The 26,559-nt window shown below is 38.4% G+C and overlaps 2 protein-coding genes across 2 annotated transcripts in view; one reads left to right on the top strand and one right to left on the bottom strand.

The window, feature by feature from the left end:
* The window catches only part of LOC5566179 (DDB1- and CUL4-associated factor 6), a 57,254-nt gene extending 33,790 nt beyond the window's left edge, over positions 1 to 23,464 (top strand). Inside the window, exons 3-5 of the mRNA XM_021839137.1 lie at positions 8,455 to 9,943; positions 10,002 to 10,257; positions 22,992 to 23,464. Coding sequence (XP_021694829.1) covers positions 8,455 to 9,943; positions 10,002 to 10,257; positions 22,992 to 23,267 — 2,021 coding nt within the window. The 3' untranslated portion in view covers positions 23,268 to 23,464. The remainder of the gene's footprint in view (positions 1 to 8,454; positions 9,944 to 10,001; positions 10,258 to 22,991) is intronic.
* Positions 23,315 to 25,692, bottom strand: LOC5566178. Its single transcript, XM_001650500.2, has 2 exons — positions 24,742 to 25,692; positions 23,315 to 24,678 (listed from the first exon to the last, which is right to left on the bottom strand). The coding sequence occupies exons 1-2, from the start codon at positions 25,583 to 25,585 to the stop codon at positions 23,426 to 23,428; spliced, it is 2,097 nt and encodes a 698-aa protein (XP_001650550.2). The 5' UTR covers positions 25,586 to 25,692; the 3' UTR covers positions 23,315 to 23,425.
* Between the last annotated feature and the right edge of the window lie 867 nt (positions 25,693 to 26,559).

Raw genomic sequence — 26,559 nt, 5'->3', positions numbered from 1 at the left:
TAGAAAACACAAAGATTGAGGATTGGTATATGTTGAGCAGCTTAGAATATAAATTAAATATTGGATCAAAAATTTGAAAGTGAAATTTTAATTTTCGCCTTCTGTGCACTAGCCTAATGCATAAAATGAAAAAAATGGATCTTTAGTCTACTATTTCTTTCGTAAATTGCGTTTTAAGCAGTGATTTTGGTAGATGTCGGTAATATTTGAATTCTGAGATGAATTGCATTATAAAAGCTGGATTCACATAAACCTAATTTTTACTAGAAAGTATTGGTAAAAATTTTAACGAGGATTCTTTGTCAATTGTGGACGGTGTCATCACCTGGCTTTGGACGGTGCCCTCACTTGGCAAATTTTTATAGAATCCTATTAAAGATTCTGAATAAACCTATAGAACGAATCTTACAAAATTCCTTGCTAGGTTATTGGAGAACTATTTAACATTGAAATGAAATATGAAAAGCCATATTACTAAATTTTAAAGCCATATTACTAAAGCATACTATAGAGCAAACATAAACTATTCATATATAGCTTCGTGGTTACTTGGGAAGTTTTCGAGAATTAGTGTAGAAAGAGGTATCAAGTACCAAAATTTTCAAACATAGCGTTACGTAATAAATTGACGATGCCTAAAGCAAATCAGTTCCAATAAAGTGGTACATTCGTTGCATACTTAAAGGCGTTAAAGGCATCTCCAAAGTTATTTAATTATTGTTTATATGTGTAATCATTGGTTAATGATTAATCATTCATTAGCTAATGATTAAATGTGAACTATACTGCCCATAAACGCATAATTGTCACATGTGAATAGCAAATCCAGCAAACATGGGACTGATATGCGTTTATGGGCAGCATACGCCTTGAAATATTTAATCATTGGGTTATAAGCTAGATGGTCATATATATTACCCATAATTAATGATTGAAATTGTTTTGTACTTCGTTATGGCAAATTGATCATTTTTTTTAATCACAAATCGTGATAATTTGCTCTAATTCAAGAGCCAGTTTCTCGGGCGCGTTGTAAAACGTGGCTTGCGACATGAATGTTCAAATCAAGTTTCTAAATATCGTCAAATTCCCGGGAGTGGTCACTATATTTGTGATTCTAAAACCAGCTTTCGACATATCAAACTTTATGGATTCGCAAACGAAGTCCTTGAATTCATTCTCGGAGGAATAATTAAAAAAATATACATATTAGAAATTTTGAAAGAATTCTCGGAGAAATTTTGGACGAAATCAGTTTGAACATTTGGTCGAAATTTCCTAATGAGATGCCTTGCTAAACAATTGGAGAAATATATTTTCAAACAATCTTGTAAAGGAATTTTTGCCCCTTTTGATTTTTTTATATCTACATTTCAGTAAAAACGATTTGTGGTTTGGATTCTTCCAGTAATTTAGAAATTGTTTTAAAAATTGTTCCAAGTATTCATTTTTCAGATATTTTTGACGGGATTTTTTTCAGGAAATTTTAAAAACTTCAACAAAAATCTCTTCCAAAAATAGTCGCATCAGTGAATCAAACTGTCATCAAAATAGACGAAAAACAAACAACAAAGCAAGCTCGTTCATAACCGTTTGTTGCAACTGTTGTGGATAAGGACAAAATCCAAAGCAAAATTGTCATGACAATCACAGGGCGCAACATTGTTGCAACCTTTTCAACTCGCGATTAATCAATTATTTTAAACACAAAAGCAAATTTCTTTTATGTATGCTGTTCGATAGTGTGTCAATGTTTACCAACATGAAGAAAGTTCTCGAAAATTACAATGCAAAGCCCAGAAAATCGCTGCGCACGTGGCGATCGATCTTTGTCATATTCTGCTCAAGTGATGATAAACTGATGTTGCGGAATAAAATTGTTGCAACAAGAAAAGGAAATGACAATGTCTTTGTTACCGCGTGTTGGGTGACAATTGATTCACTGAGTCGCATCAATTCAAGCAATTCAGGATCGGCAGTTCTTGGAAACATCTTCGTAAAATGATCTAATTCTTAGTTTCTCCCGTAGGGCTTACCAGAAGAGTTTACCTAGGGTATTCTAATATATCTTAATTAGAGTACCCTAGTGGACTTTTTATGGAAATATTAAAAGTATCTATAGTGAAAACCCTGTAAGTGCCTTGAAGTCCTCTCTCCCTGCAGAAAACATCAGATTGTTTCCGGGAGGACCAGTTCATGATAGGCCCAACCAACTTTCGGACTTTCTTACTTCCATCACAAGGCTTTGGAGTGCTCATGTAACCCACGGAAAAGTAATACAAAGTAGAATTGAGTAAGAAGTAGAGTAGAGTAGAAAGTTCAGCAGCGAGTAAGGCAGCATCCATTTATTACGTAACGCTAAAATTGGAATTTTTTGACCCCCTCCCCCCCATCCGTAACGCTTTTTGTATGAAAAATTTCAAATTTTTGTATGAGTCGTAACGCTTGGGCCTACTCCCCCCCTCCCCCTAGAGCGTTACGTAATTTGTGGATGCCGCCTAAGTGAAGTAGTAGAGGTAGTGGTACAGTAGAGGAGGAAGAAATTGAATATTTGAGAAATAGTAGGATACGGTAGAAAGTAGAGTCCATGAGAACCTCCTGTGTAGATTATGAAAGTATAATTGTAAGTTGAGTAAATTGGATATTAGAAAAGTAGAGTATAGTATAAGGTAGGGTACAATAAAGTAGAGCATTATAGATGAAAGTACAATAAATGTTTATTATTATACATAATAAAGTAGCATAAAACGTAGAGTAGAGCAGAAAATAAAGTTTGATAGAGAGTAGAAATAAGGGAAGAATGTAATTAGGACGATAGTTGTCTTACACAATATACTGCCCATTCTCGCATAACAGTCCAATTTAATCTCATCTCAATTTAAATCTCATAGAATATGGGACTGTTATGCAAGTATGGTCAGTATACCTCGATATTTAAAATAAAATTATTTACAAAAGAATTTTTGAAAGGTAGAACAAAATGTGCAGTAAAGTACAAAGCAAAGTTAAGTAGTGTAATATAGCAAAGTTAAGATAAGGTAAAACATAAATTAGAGTAGTTTTGAAAAGAAAATAGAGTAATACGAAAAAAATAGCAGAGGCTACTTGACGAAAAATTTTGTATTTTTTTTAAACCTGCTTCTTTTAGAAATCATCAGCTTTTTTCGAACTGATGATTCGGCTAGTCCAAAACCATTTAGCTCGTGAAATCATAAGAGATGATGATGAATTCAGAATAGTAAGTAGTAGGGTCAAGAGTTAAAAAATCGGCTAGTGTAGCATATAGTGTATAAATTAAGGTAGAGTAAAATAGAAAGCAATGTATCATTAAAAGTAAAGAAACGTAGAAAGTAGAGCTCCGTAGAAAGTTGATAGGAGAACATTCAATGGTAGAATGGAATAGAGCATAGTAAAACATACACTACCCGTCATAAATACGGACTCACTTAAATAAGTATTGCAACACTCAGCTGAATATTGAATCACCCTGAAAAGTTTAGCATCACCTCAAAACAGGTAAATTCACATTGCTATATCTCGAGATCCTTACGACTTGCAAAGAAGCGATATTCAGCAAAGTTGTTCAGGGGATCAAGAACATCCGGAAAGGGAACAGTTTAGTTCGCTATTTTGCCGCTAGGTGGCGCTAGTGAGCATGTAAAATTGAGCATTTCAAACTAGTTCTAGCTTGTGATCCATAAGAGATAGAAAGTTCGGGTCTTCGGCAAAGTTGCTCAGGGGTTTCAAGGACATCCGGAAAGCGAACAGTTTATTTCGCGATTTTGCCGCTAGGTGGCGCTAGTGAGCATGAAAAATTGAGCATTTTAAACTAATTCTAGCTTGTGATCCATAAGCGATAGAAAGTTCGGGTCTTCGGCAAAGTTGCTCAGGGGTTTCAAGGACATCCGGAAAGCGAACAGTTTTTTTCGCGATTTTGCCGCTAGGTGGCGCTAGTGAGCATGAAAAATTGAGCATTTTAAACTAATTCTAGCTTGTGATCCATAAGAGATAGAAAGTTCGAGTCTTCGGCAAGTAAAGAACAGAAATAAAGTAAAGGACATCCAAATATCAAATTTTTTGGTTCCTAATTTTGCCACTAGGTTGGACTAGTATGCATATTTAATTACATATATGAAACAAATTCTATCTTTTGAGCCAGATGAGATAGAAAGTTTGAGTCTTCGGCAAAGTTGTTCGGAAAGTCAAAGGCATCCAGGAAATTAAAGTGATGCTAGTTTGATCAAATGTATATTCAAGTGTATCATATTCTAGTGATTCTGGTATGACTTACTCCATGTGCGAGTGACTCAGTAGAGGTGGCGCAAGTGACCTTCAGTGAAGTACACATAACTTTGTTATTTTTCAACCGATTTAAAAACTTTTAGCATCAATACCTTCAAAATTAAATTTGTAAAAACTTTGTTGAACACCAAATTTGTCTAAAATCAGAACAAGTTTTAGTTAAACGTAATTTATTCCAAATTTTTCCTCATTTTACTAAAAATTTCAACTTTGTTTGACCATAACTTCATGATTACTCAACCGATTCCAAATCTTTTTACATGCTTTTGAAGCTAATTTAATTGTTTACAACCCTTTCATATGTCACATTTCACTAAAAAAAATGTCTTGAGCAAGTTATTCAGCAAAAACTGCACAAAAACAGCTGGACGAAGCCCCTCTTGAGGACTGCTGGAGAACAGTAAAAGCAGCCATCAACGATGCAGCTGAGAGCAACGTCGGGTACCGTAAAATCGGGTGTAATTGATCAGAAGGGTGAAATTGATCATCGTACACCCCGAAATGAGATCCCCTGTTTTTTTATTTTAGAGGTATTTGTTAACACTAAAATGACATTTGTTAGAAAACGTCGGTACATAAGTCGATGAGGCTCACCTTCGTACTTGTTTTCCTGCATTTAGTTGTTTGGCATTGTTAACATTATAGAAAACAGACTAGAAAAACCGTGAAAAATGATCAATTTCACCCGAAATTACGGTACGTGGGACGGAGTCGACGGAACGATTGGTTCGACGAGGAGTGCCATGAGGTTTTGAAAGAGAAGAATGCAGCGCGGGCGGTCATGCTGCAGCAAGGGACCCGGCAGAACGTGGAACGCTATAAACGGAAACGGCTACAGCAGACCCGCCTCTTTCGGGAGAAAAAACGCCGCCTGGAGGAGACGGAGTGCGAGAAGATGGAACAGCTGTGCCGGTCTCAGGAAACGCGTAGGTTCTATCAGAAGCTCAACGCATCCCGCAACGGCTTCGTGCCGCGAGCCGAGATGTGCAGGGATAAGGATGGGAGCATTCTGACGGACGAGCGTGAGGTGATCGAAAGGTGGAAGCAGCACTTCGACGAGCACCTGAATGGTGCTGAGAGCACAGGCAATAAAGGACGGGACAACGGAGGAAATGCCTTCGTCAGTACTGCGGAAGATGGAAACCAACCAGCCCCCACTTTGAGGGAGGTTAAGGATGCCATTCACCAGCTCAAGAACAATAAAGCTGCTGGTAAGGATGGTATCGGAGCTGAACTCATAAAGATGGGTCCGGAAAGGCTGGCCATTTGTCTGCACCGGCTGATAAGCACAATCTGGGAAACAGAACAGCTACCGGAGGAGTGGAAGGAAGGGGTAATCTGCCCCATCTACAAGAAAGGCGACAAGTTAGATTGTGAGAACTTTTGAGCGATCACCATTCTAAATGCGGCCTACAAAGTATTATCCCAGATCATCTTCCGTCGTCTGTCACTCGTAGTAAACGAGTTCGTGGGAAGTTATCAAGCCGGCTTCGTTGACGGCCGATCGACAACGGACCAGATCTTTACTGTACGGCAAATCCTCCAAAAATGTCGTGAATACCAGGGCCAACGCATCACCTTTTCATCGATTTCAAGGCGGCATACGACAGTATCGACCGCGTAGAGCTATGGAAAATCATGGACGAGAACAGCTTTCCCGGGAAGCTCACGAGACTGATAAGAGCGACGATGGAAGGTGTGCAAAATTGTGTGAAGGTTTCAGGCGAACACTCCAGTTCGTTTGGATCCCACCGGGGACTACGACAAGGTGATGGACTTTCGTGCCTGTTGTTCAATATTGCGCTAGAAGGTGTTATGCGGAGAGCCGGGCTTAACAGCCGGGGTACGATTTTTACGAGATCCAGTCAATTTGTTTGCTTCGCGGATGATATGGACATCGTCGGCCGAACATTTGAAAAGGAGGCAGACCTGTATACCCGCCTGAAACGCGAGGCAGCAAAAGTTGGACTGGTGGTGGATGCGGCCAAGACAAAGTACATGCTAGCTGGTGGGGCCGAGCGCGACAGGGCTCGCCTAGGTAGCAGTGTTACGATAGACGAGGATACGTTCGAGGTGGTCGACGAGTTCGTCTACCTTGGATCCTTGCTGACGGCTGACAATAACGTTAGCCGTGAAATACGAAGGCGCATAATCAGTGGAAGTCAGGCCCTATGGCCTCCAGAAGAAGCTGCGGTCAAAAAAGATTCACGCCCGCACCAAATGTACCATGTACAAAACGCTCATAAGGCCGGTAGTCCTCTACGGGCATGAAACGTGGACGATGCTCGAGGAGGACCTGCAAGCACTTGAAGTCTTCGAATGTCGGGTGCTTAGGACGATCTTCGGCGGTGTGCAGGAGAACGGTATGTGGCGGCGAAGGATGAATCACGAGCTCGCCCAACTCTACAGCGAACCCAGTATCCAGAAGGTGGCCAAAGCTGGAAGGATACGATGGGCAGGGCATGTTGCAAGAATGCCGGACAGCAACCCTGCAAAGATGGTGTTCGCGTCTGATCCGATTGGTACAAGAAGGCGTGGAGCGCAGCGAGCTAGGTGGGCGGATCAAGTGCGTATCGATTTGGCGAGCGTGGGGCAGAACCGAGGATGGAGAGATGCGGCCACGAACCGAGTATTGTAGCGTGAAATTGTTGATTCAGTGTTATCTGTGTAGATGTTAACTAAATAAATAAAAATTAATGCACAAAAACATTATTTTTTAACGAAAAAAGCCAGTTTTGTCAAATCTTTGACAGTTAAATATTGTCTCCTAAGCTGAAACTGATTTTTCACATTTGTTAAACCTTTGGGAAGGACTTTGCAACAATTTTTAAATAATTTTGAAACAAAATTATGTTTGCATATGTTAAAAAATATATGCACTATTCAACTCGTAATTAAGGCAAGATGCTTTACATATTTAAGTTTTATAGAAAAAATACTATTTTCGGAATAAAAACTTAAATAATCCAAAGAAATTTGATTTTTTCATTGAATAATCATGTTTTTGGGTAGTTTTTGTTGAATACCTAAGTCAAAAATATTTTTAAGAAAAAAATGTTGTATGTACAGTTTGAAAACAAATAAATTTGCTTCAAAAGTATGTAAAACAGATTTGGAATCGATTGAATTTTGATGAAGTTATGGTCAAACAAAAATGATTTTTTAAGCAAAATGAGGAAAACTTTGGATAAAAGTATTTTTAACTAAGACAAGTTTTGATTTTAGACAAATTTGATGTTCAACAAATTTTTTATAAATTTAATTTGAAAGAAAATGGTGCTAAAAGTTTTGAAATCGGTTGAAAAATAACAAAGTTATGTTTACTTAACTGCAGGTCATTTTTTATAACTTGAAAATTCACCTTCAACACGCTTGCGCCACCTCTAAATGTTTATATTTTTGGCTCAGATTTTGAGGTTTCTCTTTTAATGTGATTTGAATTCAGTAGAGCACACGAATTTTTGGTTTTGAGAACTTTTGAAAAATAAGCCGCACCCTAATGAGCATGAGCATGATTGACCGTCTGCTGTTGCTACTCCGTTATTGCAAGAAAAGCTGTACATAGGGAACCAACAGACGCTGCTCAGGATCAGTAGCATCCTCAATGTGTAAGTACTGGTGTCCTCATTATTATAACAAACAATAACGGCGCCGGCTGCGTCCGAATGCAGGTCAATTTTTAGATACGAGGGAAATTTTGACGTGTTACTTGATTTGTAGAAGTCGAGGAGTCATCTGCAGTTCCACAAGAAAACACTGGGAGTCTGGATATGGGGAAGGATTCGTTTCGGTAAATGATAAGGATATAATTTGAAATGAATACATGAGCATACACACGGATGACCGATACCTATAGTGCGGCTACTACGCGAACCGGAAATGATCCTGATTTTGTTGTTCGCTCCACATAAGCATGCAACAGATTCTACGGATCAAACACTACTCCATAGTAAAGCATAAAAAGAGAAGAAGTTAGAAAAGAGTAGAGTAGAATAAGCAGTATACTATAGTAACTAGTAGTGTATACATAGTAGAAAAAAAAGTGGAATATAAAGTGCATAAAAGTAGTGTAGAAAGTAGTTGTAATCTCCTCAGTTTTCTTCAGGAATCTCTATTCTAAATCTGTCTCATTTTTGTTTCTATCTCTTACAGACAGCCTCGAGTTCATTCAGCGGATGGACCTCTGGAAAACCCTGAAGGTGCACAAGGGATGCGTGAACACTGTTTTCTGGAGCGACGATGGCCAGCTGCTGCTGTCCGGTTCGGACGATCAGCACATCGTCATCAGCAGCCCTTTCACCGGGCAGACGCTGTTCCAGCACAAGACTACCCATCGGGCAAACATCTTCAGCGCCCGGTTCCTACCGCAGAGCGGTAATCGGGAAATTGTGTCCTGCTCCGGTGATGGCATCGTGTTGTACACGGAACTGAAGGACGTCGCCTTGGAACCGGCCGAAGCGCACGAACGTAACTTGAACTACTTCAACTGTCACAGCAATGGGACGACGTACGAAGTCCTGACAGTCCCGACGGAACCCAAGTCATTCATGAGTTGCGGAGAGGACGGAACGGTGCGGCTGTTTGACCTCCGCAAGATGACTCGTTGTCTGAAGACGTGCTGTAAGGATAACATCCTTATTTTGAGCCCTTCGGCAGTGACGGCCATGACTCTGTCGCCGATTTCGATGAACTACATTGCACTGGGTAGTTCCGATAGCCACGTGCGCATTTACGACAGAAGGTTCCTTAAGATGGTGGATTGTAATTCGCCCGGGTCTCCTAACGATCGGCATACCGTTCCGGTCAAGATGTTCACCAATCCGTCGATGGAGAAGCGATCGTTCCGCGTGACTTCGATCGCCTACAGTCAGGACGAGAGTGAGCTGCTGGTCAACTACTCGTCCGACCATTTGTACCTGTTTGATGTGACGAAGGAGGGAATAGAAGTGTCGGCGGCGCAGGCTTCGAGCAGTGCGGAGAAGGGAAAGCGTGGTTCGAAAACGCAACACAGTATCGACAGTCCACCGCCGGTGCGTCGGTTGCGTTTGCGTGGCGATTGGTCCGATACCGGGCCGGAGGCACGTCCGGCTCGCGAAATGGCATCACGGGTATTCGGGGCCGGCCAGGCTCGACCACAACTGCAGGCTACGATCATGCATCGTATGACCGAGGTTCTGTCACGAATGTTGGCCGACCCCAGGACACGAATCGGACTAACGCACACGAACGAGCTGACCAACGATAGCGATCTGGCGAACGTTGTGGACGACTTTCGGAGTTTTGCTAGCAGTAGTAGTAGTAGTGGGGGTGTGGGAGGGGGTGATGAGGAAGGGGGACGGGAAGGTTCGGGAGAACCACAACCTTCAACGAGTGGTGCTCGGCCGAGGACGCCAAGGCAGTCCGAAGGTGACGCGACACGGGTTGGAAACGGCAGGGAAAGAGACGAGGACGAAGATGATGACGACGATGATGACTACGATGACGAAAACGGGGGAACAAACAAATCAAACCAAAGAAACAAGGCGGGTAGCCGAGAAGATTCCGAGTACGAGGCGGAATTGAAGGCACTGAAAGATCTCGAAGCGAAAGCTAGTAACTACGATTACGTAATCCGGAAGTTTGTGGGTCATCGTAATGCACGGTAGGATGGGAGATAACTTTGCTTAAAGGTTGTAATTTCACGAATCTGCCATTTTCAGGACGATGATAAAGGAGGCCACATTCTGGGGCAACGACTACATCATGTCCGGCTCGGACTGCGGGCACGTGTTCACCTGGGAGCGGGCAACCGGCCGGCTGGTGATGCTCATGGAGGCCGATCAGCACGTGGTGAACTGCGTGCAGCCGCATCCGACGTTGCCCCTGCTGGCCACGTCCGGCATCGATTACGATATCAAAGTTTGGTCACCCATGGACACGGAGAAAGTCCGGTTCGATCAGGATACTGCCAATGATGTAAGTATAGGGAACGCGAAACCTCGGAACATCTGATCTGCTATTATACAAGCGCAATCAATCGTGTCGTTCCCTTGCGACGCCTATCCACCTATTCATTTCCATCATTTGCAAAAATCTTCTAATAGACTCCCTTTATCTTTGAGTCGCATGATCGCTATAGCCTTAACAAATATAATATAAAACAATCACGGTCGATACCTTCTCCTATGTATGTTAAATTTGGCTAATAAGAAATGCAGTTCTAACTGAATCATGTGGGGACTGGTGGGAAGAGCACACATGATAGAGATATACAATAGGGTGCCAATGAAATGTATGGGGAAAATATTGCCATCGAATTTCAAAAAATGGTAGTGCTCAAAAGTTTTGTCTCCTCGAAAAAAGTCCCCATGCAAAATTTGAGCTCAATCGGACTTCATTAAGTGGACCCCCAAAGCGGTCAAAGTTTGGCTTTTTTGACCCATGAAAAATCTCCAAATGAAATTTCCGAAATCGATTTTTTTTTTTTTTTTGATGCCAGATGTCTTAGAAATGCATGAAACGTCGAGATCTGGTGTTATTTGGAAAAAAAATGTTTTTGAAAAAATCGACCTTATGGGACTTACCGTGAAGGCCCCATACTCTGCGCACTTAAGGCTTTTCAAATTTCAAACAGCTGTAATTAATTGAAAACAAAACACAATAGTCTGAAATTTTCGGAGCAAATACTTATTGATCTTATGTATAAGGAAAAAATATAAAAGTTTCACTAAGTAATGATTTTTATTGCATTTTTTTAATTTTTCTCAAGGGTGTCCGTGTTCCTAACTCTGCGCACTCATTTTTGCAATGCTCCTTATTCTGCGCATTTAGGTTCCTAACTCTGCGCACTCGATAAATTCTTTATAACAGTTAAAGTATTTTACTAAAAGCATTACTAGCAGTTAAACTCTGAATTAATCTTCATTTTCTTACTTTATACGACTTTACGTCCCTAGTGGAGCGTGGAATGTCTGTAACATAGAAGTTTACTAAATGAAGTGAATTTTATCTATAATTCAATCCATGATAATTAGTGTTAATGAATGCCATTAAGGGCAACTCTTAAAATAATCGAAATTACAATCACACGTACAAACTACGTCTTTTTTGCGTTCACTTTTGGCGTGTAAAGGAAAATTAGCTTGGACTGTTTATGTATTTTCATTAGAAAATATAAAACCCAAATTTGTTTGGTTCTGTTCGGGTCCGGATTCGGTATTAAATAATTGTCTCGGATTCGGGTCGGATCCGGGTTTGAAGTAAATAAATAAGAACCTGGTTCGGGTTTGTTATATGTAAAACCCAGAGTCTATATACAGAGAGTTGCGCGAAGAGGCTTCTTTGAATGATTGTTCTCCTTTTTCTTCAAAAATAGCCCCTCCCCATTAAACATTTGACAGTTCAACAGCCGACTAAATTAGTTGCAAAATCGGTCGATTATTGCACCGTCGCTTATGGAAGATTAACACAAGGATCAATCGAATATCATCCGATTTAATAGGGTGGGCCGACGCAATCCTACTAAATAGGTGGATAAATCGGTATTTTAAGTAAAATCCAAGCAAGTTGACCTACTAAAACGCAGATTTCCTCGGTCACCCGATTTAATCTAGCGATTAGTCAGTTGTTCGCTGTGTTAAACTTCCATAAGCGTCGGTGCAACAACCAATTTAGTCGGCTGTTGAACTGTCAAATGTTTAATGGGGCTATTTGTTATGCTGGTCTGCTCGATAGGTAGACGGTTTGACAGTTCGATAGGTAGATTTGGTTTCACTCTTCGCGCAACTCTTCATTTATAGACTCTGGTAAAACCCGAACATTTCTACTAAATACGAAGAATAGTTTAAGCGAAAGGGTATATCCATTCTTCATGTATTGTTCATCAATCAATCGAGAAGTATCGCCACTCTGTATAAGCGTGACGTAATTAATGAACGATTCCTATTGCAGATCAATAACAGTACTTTATTGGCGTTTCTATATAGCAAATACGATTAAACCTCGGTGTTCCATTACTCGATATTGACTCATGAAACTATACAAAATATCTAAATTATTTTATTGCATGGTTAGGGAGCATTCAAAAATGGTTCCTTACTATGCGCACTTAAGAAGAATAAGAAAATGAAGGAAAAAAAAGTTGCACTTTACCAGTGATGATTGCTCGATAAATAAACTAGTGCCTACGTACTAAAAATCTGAAACATATTCTCTTTAATTTGCTTCAAATGACTTAAGTGATGAGGTACTCCCTTAGCATTTTTGCTAACGGGCAGTCAATTTGGACGTTTTTCAATATTTTTAAAGCTATTTCATTTTTTATTAGAGTAATAAACATAATTTGTCAAGAAAATTCTTCGCGTACTTTTTTATTACTATTGTAGCAATATATGAAACAAAAATTGTAAACAAAAATTTAAGTGTTTTACCAGATTTTGGTGAATTTTGGTAAAAGTGCGCAGAGTTAGGAGCTGCGCAGAGTTAGGGGCCCTCACGGTAGTAAATTTTTGAGTTGGTGGAGTGAATTGAATTTGAAATGAACGATTGAATTCAATTGCTGAGAAATTCAAGGCAATAGTATTGAAACATATCCTATATCATTGTTGGCCACTGAAAGCATATTATATTCGATATTTCATTAGGGTGGTTCATTTACTTTCCATTAGGGTGGTCCTTTTTGTTGAAAAATAAAAAAAAAATAGAATTTTAATTGAATATTGAAGGCAATAGTATTAAAACATCTCTCACATTATCGTAAGCCATTTTCTACATTTAATATGTGGTATTTTATTAGGGTGGTTCACTTATTTTCCATTACGGTGGGCCTTTCTGTCGAAAAATCATAATTTGAATGGGATATTAAAAACAATAGTATTTTATCACCTCTTTCATCATCGTAGGCCATTTCCTTCATTAGATTCGTGATATTTCATTGGGAAGGCTCACTTATATTCCATTACGGTGGTCCTTTAAAAAAAATTGAGAATTTGAATGGAATAGTAAATACAAGAGTAATTAAACATCTCCTATGTCATTGTAGGCCACTGTTAACATATAATATGTGATATTTCATTGGGGCTATTGTCCTCAGTTTTGCATAAGGGTGATCATTTAATTTGTAAATTAAAAAAAAAATATTCTCAACAGATCTAACAAATCAACTTTGTTTGTATAGTTTTGAATCATGATTCTTCATTGGCATGCAACTCTTCGTTAAGCTATTTTCATTAAGGGTTTCTTTTGAATAGTTAAGTTCCAATAACAATAATCAGTGAATTCAGTGAAGCACAACTCTAACTGCCATAAGGACTGTTCATTTTATAAAGTGGACACCTTGTGCATGCTATATCTTTTTAATTTATCAATTAAATTTCAAACGGTTTTCTGTACATCGTTCGACTAGTATTGTACAATGTTGTGATAATAAAATATTCTCCAAAATAATTAAATTTCACACGAATATGGAGCAACGTTTAGAACGATCGATTTTTGGAGGTTATCAAAATCAATGATTGTTAGAAATTGGCTGGGCAATTCGACAATCTATGTTCTTTATTTTCAAGAAAGACTTGTTCTTCGAAAGCATCATCAATCAGAAGCCTGATGGAAAAAATCAAGTTATTTTTGGGGCAACAATTTTACAGATATAATCAAATCATTTTCCGCGATATTTTCAGAGACAAAAAAATTGAATTTGAAGGGAACTGATATGAGTAGATTTTTTTTAATTTCAAGTACGTCCTGACGGAAGTAATAAGATATTATTAATGTGAAAAATAACTTACGCCTTCATAGAGTTACTTAATTAGTCCCCACGTCACATTTGAAGCACAATATAAAAACAATTGCTTTATTTTTAGTAGACCTTTCAAAACACAATGACAATCATCGAAATTGACAACACTGCTGTAATAAAATCGATTTAATTTTCCACATATCATTTTCATAATATGTTATTCTGGGATTATCAATTGAAATATTCGGAGAAAAACGTTTACAATTTGCTGTAGATCGATGAATATGCGTGCATGATTTTAGAAGTATGAGACTTTTTAGTAAAACGACTATAAAGAGCAAAATTTATACTTAAGACTGCGGTTTAAACTCACGATTTTGCTCTCGTTCATACAAATATAGTTTCTTTAGTAGTCTAAACTACTTTTGAACACGCTTTTTACTTTTCTCTTTTTCTGGGAGTGAAAGGATGGTGTATCAGCAAATTTCGACATAAATGGACAAATCACTAAGGTTACCTAATATCAGAGAATGGTGGAATATAATTCATTTTTTTAAAGCTACACCTTTGGTAGAATAGTAAAGGATACAAACGTACAAATTGTTCATTAAAATAACGGTTTCTGTTTTGCGAAAAATAATGTTTAACTTTGATGAACAGCTTTTCTTGGGAGTTTTTGGAAAAACTATTTAGCTATTCAACCAAAATCATTTTCTAAGATCTTATATTTTCATAGCATTGTAGAATACTAGTTGAACGATGCACAGAAAACCGATTACGATTTTATCAATAAATTAAAAAGATATAGCATAAACAAAGTGTCCACTTTATAACATGAACAGTCCTTAATCTTGCTCTTCCTGGTGATCTTATTAATTTGTGTCACTTGAATGCTCAAAGTTTGTGCGCCCGTCAGCTAGGTAAGCTTGATGAATTCAAATCCTGTTTTGTTAATAGTAAACTGGATATCATTTGCGTTACTGAAACATGGCTGCAAGATTCTATTTCCGATAGTACCGTTGGCGTCGAGGGTTACACAATTCTAAGGAACGATCGAAATTATAGTCGAGGTGGAGGAGTTTGTATTTATTATAAAAACTGTATTAATTGAAAACAAGTTGCTGCTTCCGAGATAGTAAGTGATTCAAGAGATTTTAATCGTACTGAATACCTTTTCGTTGAATTTTTCGTTGTTCAAATTAAATTTCTTTTGGGGGTTGTTTACTGTCCTCCAGGAGTTGATTGTTCATGGGTGCTGGAGCAAAAGCTTTCAGAATTATCTTTAAATTATGAAAACATAATCTTATTAGGTGATTTCAACACAAACTTAATGAAGAACTGTCAGAAAACAAATCGTTTTAATGATGTGTTAACTAACTTCGGACTTTTTTGCGTTAACAACGAACCCACTCACTTTTATAATGGTGGGAGCTCCTTGATTGATTTGCTGTTAACGAACGATTCCAATTTTGTACTAAACTTCAATCAGGTAGCAGCTCCTGGGTTTTCCCAACATGACATAATTTTCTCATCGCTTAACATTACTCGTACGCCATCCGATCGAACAAGGATGTTTAGAGATTACAACCGAATTGATTATACTCGTCTAAGACGAAGCTTGGAATGTATCGATTGGTCGTTACTCTATAGTATTACTGAGGCCGATACAGCACTCGATTTCTTCAATAGTATAATAATTGATCTTTACGAAAATTTTGTTCCACTGCGCATTTCTAGACCAAAATCAAATGCACTTTGGATCACCAACGATATTCTAAATGCTATGGTAGTAAGGGATGTAGCATATCGTCAATAGGTCTGTAGTAAGAGTGATGCTAATCGCAATCAGTACAAAAGGCTTCGAAATAGGGTCACTTGCTTGATTAATAAGGCTAAATCTGATTATCTTTCAATAAACATAGAATCATCATCTTCTAACAAGAAAATATGGCGAAGATTGAAGAAGCTAAATGTTACTGCTTCAAATAACGAGGTGGAATTTTGTAATACTAGTGATGAAATCAATTCTTACTTTAGTGGTAATTATACACGTGAATCAGATTACCATTCTGTACCCCCAATAAACGTCGATGGATTCAAGTTCACCTCATGTAGTGAGTTAGAAGTTTCGTCGGCAATCTTTTCTATTTCATCGAATGCAGTTGGATTAGATGGTGTGTCTTTGAGATTCATAAAAATGGTTTTACCTTATGTCATTACCCCTATCACGTATCTTTTCAACTTGTTTATTTCTACATCAAAGTTTCCTCGAACATGGAAAGCTGCAAAGGTCTTGCCAATTCGTAAAAAACCAAAGAGTAACAGGTTGGACAATCTTCGTCCAATAAGCATTCTGAGCTCGCTTTCTAAGGCTTTTGAAAAGATTTTAAAAATTCAAATACAAGGCTTTGTTCAACGATTTGAACTTCTTAGTCCGTACCAATCCGGATTTAGAGCAGGGCGAAGCACAACTACCGCACTACTCAAGGTTCATGATGATATTCATCAAACCATTGATAAGAAAGGTGTAGCTTGTTTACTTCTTATTGATTTTTCAAAAGCTTTTGATCGAGTACCACATGTTAAGCTTTTGAATAAGCTGTCGACTCAATTTTACTTTCATCGTAATGCTGTAACATTAATCAAATCATATTTGAATCTACGCACGCAAGTGGTAGATGCTAACGGTGAACTCTCTAATCCAATCACTATTCTTTCAGGTGTGCCTCAGGGGTCCGTCTTGGGTCCCTTGCTTTTCACTTTATTTATTAACGATCCGCCATCCGTTCTGAAGTTCTATCTAATACACATGTTTGCAGATGATGTGCAACTTTATTTCTGTACGGCTAATACCAATTTAGAAAGCGTAGCAGTACTAATAAATTCTGATCTTAAGCTGGTTCAAGAATGGTCTGAGAAAAATCTTCTTCCGATAAATCCATCCAAGACGAAAGTCATGTTTATTTCTAGGCAGCAGGCTCGTTCACCTTTACCTATTTTGTTGATCAACGATGAAATCATACAATATGCCGAAAAAGCTTCTAACCTAGGAGTGATATTCCAAAATAATCTTGAATGGAATGTCCAAGTGAACTCACAATGCGGGAAAATTTACGGAGGTCTTCGTCACTTAAAACTTACAGCTTCTATGGTTTCCGTTTCTACTAAACTACGATTGTTCAAATCGCTTTTGTTGCCTCATTTTTCGTATGGTTTAGAATTGATTTTAAATTCATCGGCTTCAGATTATGACCGTTTAAGAGTTGCTTTGAACCACTGTGTACGCTGGATATTTAATCTTAACAGATATTCTAGAGCAGTGATTCCCAAAGTGGGCGAATTCGCCCCCCTGGGGGCGATTTTCAAGCTCAAGGGGGCGAAAATTTGTAAAATAGAATTTGGGGGGCGAAAAATTCAGAAAGGGGGCGAAACTCTAACACGGGAGCATTTGAAAATAATAACTCATAATTTTTTTAGGACACACATCAGAAGATTAATCAATTCCAAACTTAACTAATTCCAGGAATATTTTACCTTGGATCGGTATATCTCCAATCAGGGTCATTTTAATATTATGATAGACTACACTTAATAATTGTCAAACACATGCATTCAGGTTTTTTAATATCATGTAAGTTTTAAGAATGGTCGGTATCTGAAATTTTCACAAGGTCGGATGATTAGCCACAGATAACATTTCGTACACAACAAATTTTGGATGTAAAAACATGTATCTGAGATTTTTTTGATTTTTTTGCAAACACCCAATATTTTATGTAAGGATTTTTTAATGTGGGAACTGTGAGGTTGGGAAGCTAATATTTCTTTTATAGGCATCCAGCTTTTTTACAGGAAAAATAAGATTCGATTGCACTCTTTCTTCTCATTTCTCATGGAACAAATCATTTTAGAAGCAACATTTTCTTGGTGTTAGAAAAAATACATATTTTATATATTACATTGAAATATGAGTTGAAAAACATTCTGGATTTTCATATATTTGTTCAGTGTTTTTAGGTTGAAATAAAGAAAAATTGTTCCAAGAAACGTCAAACATTAATTATTCACAATTTCTGAAAATTATTGCAGTAATTTTATAAATAAAAGTTAAATCAGTATGTAATCACCATTAACGAATCATTCCCCAACTACGTCACAAGTTGGCGCTTATGCATGTATTTCATTCAAATAAAACTGGGCTGAACTTGTATCTAAAACTGATTCAGTAGCCTGTAATGCACGTAAAATATTGTTAAAATTGGTATTATGAATTGCAATCTAGTAAATCATTCCTAATAATTTTGGGATATCTATATTTATGAAAATATTTTAAAATGTACATAATAAATATTGTATCGTGATTCAGTGGATATCGATATGCGAGTCAAATACATTTTTTGACGTACAGCACTTCATTACATAAAATATTGAAATCACATATCAGGGGGGCGATTCCAGATAAATGTTGGCCTCAAGGGGGCGAAAGTTGAAAAAGTTTGGGAAGCACTGTTCTAGAGTAACGCACTTACAACGACAACTTCTGGGGTGTTCCTTTTACAATTTCTTCAAATTACGTTGCTACACAACATTGTTTAAGATAATAAATCATGGGCCAAAATATCTTGCTGATAAGTTGCAACCTTTCAGAAGCATCCGAGTACGACACTTTGTGTTATTGCAGCATAACTCGTCGCACTACGGTAATACTTTCTTTGTACGTGCAATTATACTATGGAATCAACTTCCTAATGAAATTGAATTACACGTTCAGCAACAAGTTTCCGTCGTGAATGTTTAAGCTGGCTTAATGGGGGAAATTAAAGTGAACGATGCAGCAAATCACCGAAAAAAAAAGTTAATGTTTGTATTGTTTGAATTTATTGAATTTGTAAAGAATGGAAGTGGTAAATTTGGAGAACAAAATAATACCGATTGTAGTAAATTTATAAGGGAAATACCCTTACGCTGCAAGTATTTTCATTAATAAATAAAATATAAATAAATAAAAACAATCAAAATAGAGATAAAAAAGGAATGCAATAATTTTTGACGTATTCAAATTATGACAACAGCTTGATGGGCGACGATGAAGGGCAACAAAAGTGTTTAGTTTATAATAAATCTTCGAGCTGTTTAGTAGAATACCTATAAGTAGATGAAAAAACCGAATTTAGTACTATACCATTTAATTCCACTAGAGTTTGTATCCTTTGACAGATACGCGTATTTCGACCTCAACTGTAAGGCCGTCTTCAGTGTCGTGTACTAGACTCGACTTTTTAGTTTATATTTTTAAAAGAGATTCTCAGCCTTGGGCTCCTTCATTCCCGAAACAAAAGTACGTTGCCTTCTGTTTGATATAGTACACGCGATTCGGTTGTGACAACGTAGGCAATTCCAGTTTTAACAATCAGTTCTCGTTTATTCTACAAAGATGTAACAAAGTTCCTTCTAGAAATTTCGTCGGAATTTCATATGGATTTTTTCGTTGGAGTTTTCTTTGGAGTTTCCTTTGGAATTTTAATCGGAATTTCCTTCGAAATTCCTTTTAAAAAAATTATTGGACTTTTCTACGAAATTTCCTTTGAAATTTTCTACGGAATTTTCATAAAAAATTGGAAATTTATCCTGAATTTGCTTCGGAATATCCTGTGGAATTTTCTTCGGTATCTTTAGAAGTGCCCTTTTGAATTTTCTGTGGTATTTCCTTCGAAATTTCCTATGAAGTGTCCTTCGGAATTTCATTCTGAACTTTTCAATGGAATTTTCTTCGAAATTTACTTCGGAGTTTCTTTTTGAGTTTCCTTCGACATTTGCTTTGGAATTTTCTTTGGAGTTTCCTTCCGAATTTCTTCTAGAGTTTGTTTCGGTATTTCCTGTGTAATTATCTTTGGAGCTTTTTTCAGAATTGTATTCGAAATATTATTTGGAATTTCTTTCGAAGCATTGGAATTTACTTTGGAATTTCCTTCGAAATTTTCTTTGGAGCTTTCTTCGGAATTTTATTTGGGATTTCTTTTGGACCTTTGAAATTTAGTGCGGAATATTCTTAGGAACTTCCTTTGCAATTTTCTTTGGAATTTCTACAGAGTTTTCTTGAGAATTTCCTTACAAATTTGCTTTGGATATTCCATAGAAAATTCCTTTGAAATTTTCTACGAAATTTCCTTTTAACTTCCTTTTTTCATTGCAATTTGCTTCGGGATTTGCTTTGGAATTTTCTTTGGAAATTCCTTAGAAATTCCCTTTTGAATATGCTCTGGATATTTTTCAGAATTGTCGTCGGAATGTGCTTCAGAATTTCTTTTAGAATTTTATTCAGTTTTTTTTAATTTTTTTTCGGGATTTCCCTTATATTTTGAAAGTTTCCATTGAAGTTTTCTTTGGAATTTCTTTTAGAGCTTTGAAATTTCCTAAGAAATTCTTTTTTGAATTTCATTCGGAATTTGCTTTGAATTTTTTTATGGACTTCTTATTAACTTTGGCATTTCCGTCGAAATTTCCTTAGGAGTATCCTTTAAAATTCCTTTGCAGTTTTCTTTGAGGCTACTTATCAAATTTTCTTCAGAATTTCCTTTGGAATTCCTTTATTACTTCCTTCAAAATTCTCTTTGAAATTTCTTTCGGAATTTCGTTTGAAGTTTACTTCTAAATTTGTTATAGAGTTTCCTCGGAATTTCCTTTGGAATAACCTTTGGAATTTCCTATGGAGATTTCGGAATTTTATTTAGAAGTTTTGATTGGAATTTTTTACGGAATTTTCCTTTGGACTGTTTAACGTAATTTTCATCGGAATTTCCGTTGAATTTTCTCGGAATTTACTTTGGAATTTCCTTCGAATTGTTTTTTTTTTAATTTTCTTAGGAGTATCCTTTAAAATTCCTTTGTATTCTTCGGAACTTCATATCTCATTTACTTCAGAATTTCCTTTGGAATTTCTTCATGAATTTCTTTCAGTTAGTTTCTTCAGAAAGTTATTTTGGATTTCTTTGGAATTACTTTCGGAATTTCCTTCTTCAGTTCTTCAAAATTTTCTTCGGCGTTTCCTTTGGAATTTCTTTCGGAATTTCTTCTGGAATTGCCTTCGAAATTTCCTTTGGAATTCACTTCGGAAGTTCCTTTGAAATTTCTTATGGAATTTCCTTTGCAATTTCTTTCAGAGCTGGCTTCGGAATTCCATTTGGAATTTTCTGCGCAATTTTCGTCCGAGTTTTCTTTGGAATTTGCTTTGGAACATCCTTCAAAAATCCATTCGGATTTATTTTTAAATTTGGATTTATTTTGGAATTTCCTTTTGAATTTGCTTTGGAATTTCTTTCGGGATTTGCTTTGGAATTTCTTTTTGAGCTACCTTCGGGATTTGATTTGGAATTTTCTACGTTATTTGCGTCGAAATTTACTTTGCAATTTTCTTCGGAATTTCTTCTGGAGTTTCCTTCGGAATTCCTTTTGGAGCTTCTTGCTTAATTTGATTCGGAATTTCATTTGGAATTTCTTTTGAAGCTTTGAAATTATTTCGGAATTTTCTTCGGAAGTACCTCTATAATTTTCGTTTCCTCTGGAATTTCCTTCGGTATTTCCTTCGGAATTTTCTCTGGAATTTCCTTCGGAATTTTCTCTGGAATTTGCTTCGGAATATCCTCTGGAATTACCTTCGGAATTTCCTCTGGAATTTCCTTCGGAATTTCCTCTGGAATTTCCTCTGGAATTTCCTTCGGAATTTCCTCTGGAATTTCCTTCGGAATTTCCTCTGAAATTTCATTCGGAGTTTCTTTTGGAATTTCCTTCCGTGTTTCCCCTAGACTATTCTTCGAAATTATCTCTGGAATTTCCTTTGGAATCTCCTCTGGATTTTTTTTCGGGATTTTCTCTGGAATTTCCTTCCGAATTTTCTCAGGAATTTCCTTCAGAATTTTCTCTAGAATTTCCTTTGAAATTTCCTCTGGAATTTCCTTCGGAATTCCCTCTAGAATTTCCTGCGAATTTCCTGCGAAATTTTTGAGCCATCCTAATAAAATATCACGAATCTAATGAAGGAAATGGCCTACGATGATGAAAGAGGTGATAAAATACTATTGTTTTTAATATCCCATTCAAATTATGATTTTTCGACAGAAAGGCCCACCGTAATGGAAAATAAGTGAACCACCCTAATAAAATACCACATATTAAATGTAGAAAATGGCTTACGATTATGTGAGAGATGTTCCAATATTATTGCCTTCAATATTCAATTAAAATTCTATTTTTTATTTTTTTTTATTTTTTAACAAAAAGGACCACCCTAATGGAAAGTAAATGAACCACACTAATGAAATATCACATATCATCTGCTTTCAGTGATCAACAATGATATAGGATATGTTTCAATACTATTGCCTTGAATTTCTCAGCAATTGAATTCAAATCGTTCATTTCAAATTCAATTCACTCCACCAACTCAAAAAATTACAAGTCCCATAAGGTCGATTTTTTATTTTTCCAAATAACACCAGATCTCGACGTTTCATGCATTCTAAGACATCTGGCATAAAAAAAAAATCGATTTCGGAAATTTCATGTACCCCCCCCCCCTCTTTGGAGATTTTTCATGGGTCAAAAAAGCTAAACTTTGACCGCTTTGGGGTCCACTTAATGAAGTCCGATTGAGCTCAAATTTTGCATGAGGACTTTTTTCGAGGAGACAAAATTTTTGAGCACTACCATTTTTTGAAATTCGAAAAATCGATTTTCATTGGCACCCTGATATACAAGCGCAGATCCAAATTTCTAAACGGGGTTATTTGTAACCAAAGGAAAATTGGATTGGAAATCCCAGTATGGATGTAGGTCAATGATAAATGCTGAACCTCATTAAATGTTCTTGAACGGCCTTCTACAACTACTTAGAAAACTTTTGCAAAACGAACATCTTTATTATTTAGAAGATAAGTGTATCAGACACCTAACATTCTGATTTGTTCCACTTCTGCAGCTCATGGAACGCAACGCGGTAATGCTAGAGGAAACCAAAGATACTATTACGGTGCCGGCTTCGTTCATGATCCGAATGTTGGCGTGTATTCACTCGCTGCGGAATCGTCGGGGGCCGGCTGGTCCGGCAGCGTCCGCCGCCGCCGCCGCCAGCAATGGCAACGGAAGCACTGGCAATAGCAATAACGATAATAACGATAACAATAACAGTGGCAACGATCGAGGGGAAAGTTCCGGCGGTGGAGACCGCAGCGGAAGTTCCGAGCACTTCCTGTAAGCTGAAAAAAAGGGTAAGTAAGTGCGAAACGGTTATTGTGTGCTCTATTCCAAGCAACTGCAAACATTAACAAACACCTTTATTACGTTTTGAGCTACGATCAACTTAACAACTGACATTATCAACAAACAAGCAAGATGTGATTTTCTGTTGTACTTCTAATACTGACTATAACTGTAATTATTTGAAGAAGCATTTTTCGCAAGCTTTCCTTCACTGGAACTAAAAGAAATCCCTCCATCGGACTTGCCGCGTGCTCGTCCGATCCTGTGATGTACAAGTTCCGCTCCGAACACCACCGTACTCACACATAGCCCGATCGCCAACAGGTAGAACGGAAATTGCATATCCACCAGCGTCAAGATCTTGAAATTCGACCCCAGCGTAGCCCTAATCTGCTCCCAATCTCTAATGGTAAAGTTGTAGTTCATATCCGAGATCCAGCGGTCGACGAGTCCACCGTCGAACATTCGCATAACCATCGTGTTGATCCGCTCGAGAAACACCGAATGGCGCGAAACGACATAGGCCAGGTTGTACATCCGGGGACACTCCCGGACCATGTGCAGTTGGTTGGTTGACAGGTAGATGGCGTTGTCGAGGGATAAGGTCGACTTTCGGGTTACGGTTGAGATTGTTCCAATGCGGGCGACCCGACCCGGCATGGATCCCGCGTACTGCTCGAACGCCATCTTATTCCGCAAGGCATCCATGGTGGGGGTATTGTTAGCTGGAAATACGTCGTCCATGAACCCCCGATACTTGACTACAATCTTCATGCCGGATTTGTCCAACTGCTGGAGAGTGTCGATATCTTTGTAGTACACTGGATTCAAGAATACGGAAGACAAACTTGATTGGAACATGGATACGAAGATCACGCTGACCAGCATGGTGCCGACGAGCATCAGACGTTCGACGCCCGAATGGGTAAACCTTCGATAGGGGGCGCTCACCCAAATGATGTAGGTATCCACGCATATCTGGATCACTTTGCGATACCTCGGGGCGTCGCGGGTTTCGTTGGATAGGTTGAACAGTTCGGCTAGTCTTTGTCGTTGATTCCGTTGATTGCGAACCCTAGCGGTAATTCGTATCGCTCCTCGAATTATCACCCAAATGACAGAGAAGATGATCCCTGCTAAGAACAGAACACCCCACAGGTCCGAAGGGAAAATCGTGATCGGAAGCAAATATTCCGGTATGCGGCTAGCCTTCTTCACCAAACAGCAGAGCTCATCGCCGTACACTCCGGAGGTGAACTCAATATCCCGACTGAAGTAATCTTTGACAAAAAATCCTACGAAGGCCACGTCGCTTTCGCGCCGCGCCAACCGTCCTATGACTCCGTTGAAACTCCCGTTCGGCAGTTGGGTTCCGAAATTGTCATTGTCCGGTGGAATGAAAACGGCTGAAATGGTAAATAAGCGAGACTTAGGTAACTCTCTAGTTTCATCATTGAACTCCCCATTACCTGTGAAGTTCAAGAACTTTGTAACCGTTCGTCCAACTTCCGCATCCGGACCGATAAAGTCCCTGTTCGGTCGACTCGTATTCATCGGTATCGTGTACGTTGACCAGAATATTTCGATCCTCAGCGGATACCCATCGAAGTTAACGTTCGGCAGCCTCGGGAGATCGTCCGAAACGTTCAACTCCTTCAACATCCCGTATCGAGACCCCACCCGCACAAAAGGATCATATCCGAACAACCGTTCCCCGGCCAGCGTGAACACCTGAAACGACCCATCCTTCTCCCAGATCGCTGCCAGCAATCGGCCGACCTCATCCGGCTCCATTTCATCATCCATCACGATCAGGTACGTCCCGATCGGATCCAGCAAACATCCGACCAGTCGATCGAAGGTGAATACATTCGCGAACACCAGATAACCGTTGAACTGATTCTGTCCCCAAATCTTCGCGAACGAGTCGTACGTCCGGTCCCAGTGGATCAGGTCGAACTCATCGCCGTAGTCGTGATCGAGTACCGTGGCGCAGCTGTCCACTCCGTCCATCCCATCTTGTTCCTGGTAGATCCGGATGGATTTCCCCCGCAGGAATCCGCTATCGTCGCGGAGATGTCTCACAATGTAATCCAGCTGCCGTACGCGATCCGGTGATCGATCGTCCAGTACGAAATCGATATGGGTCATTCGGCCGAAGATCGTGGCGATCTGGGCAAGGATAAGATCGTTGGTGAGCCAGCTCGGCAGATACAAATCCGGTTCGTCCTCGACCATGGTACTCATTTGAGCTAGGCGAACTCCCACCAGAACTGCTACGACCAACATACTGGACCATGGCGAAGGCAGCATATTGCTGCCTTAGGATTAGTAGAGATGTAGAAATTCGAAGGGGACTGACGCTTTCCCAGGATCGAACGTCGTGCTTTATTGGCCACCCTTGAATGAGAGTGGTCAAACACGTGAACAAAAGCCAACGAACCGTGTTTATTTTTCATTAGCGTATATAAATGAGAGCTGCCTATTCGTGGTGATTACTAATTCTCCGGCAGATTGATGCGTTTCTCATTTGTATTGGCGTCGATTGGCTTGTTATTTGTGGGTTTTATTCTCACCTAGGACATCATTAGCTTTACACGTGCCGATGCTTTAGTGAAGCTGTCTTTCACAACTGTTATCAAGTAAAAATGTCCATCTGTGAGGAGTATCTAACGATGCATCATAAATCGTGTGTTTCGCGAGTTGAGCACCTGATAATGTATTTCTTTGGCATTTTCACCTCTGTATACGAAATATTCTCGAAGGGCCGGTAGTTTCTATGACTGCTATTTGAAAATGGCTCCAATTTTTTGGATAGTGTTACTATAGGACTAGCGACTTCATCTGACACAAAAAGTTTTCGAAAAATTGTTTCAAATCCCAAACATTGTATCATACAGATTACTTTAGATTTCTATAGCAATTAATTTAGTTTAGTTAGGGCGTAATTAAAAGGTACAATTCTCAAATTTTCTTTTTTTTATTCTCTTAACTGAGATTCTGCTCGACGGGTTCGGATACGTAAAAGAATTAATTTAGATTTTGCTCATTCTACTAAAAGTATGGAATCGCATCATCTAAAATTGCAACGCTCTCAAAAGTTATTATTATTGTTATATATCGTTATTGGCGAGTTCGCCATTCCCTCTAGAAAGTTTAGAACCACTCGTAAGCACAAGTGCTGCAATATTTGACTATGCGATTCCTAATTCGGTGGGTAGTGTACCTCTTAAATTCAATTTGAAACAAATGTTTTGCAATATGGTACCAGTTCCATTAGTGGACTA

Source organism: Aedes aegypti, chromosome 1, assembly GCF_002204515.2.
Source record: "Aedes aegypti strain LVP_AGWG chromosome 1, AaegL5.0 Primary Assembly, whole genome shotgun sequence".
Taxonomy (NCBI): domain Eukaryota; kingdom Metazoa; phylum Arthropoda; class Insecta; order Diptera; family Culicidae; genus Aedes; species Aedes aegypti.
This window is presented reverse-complemented; position numbering and strand designations above follow the sequence as displayed.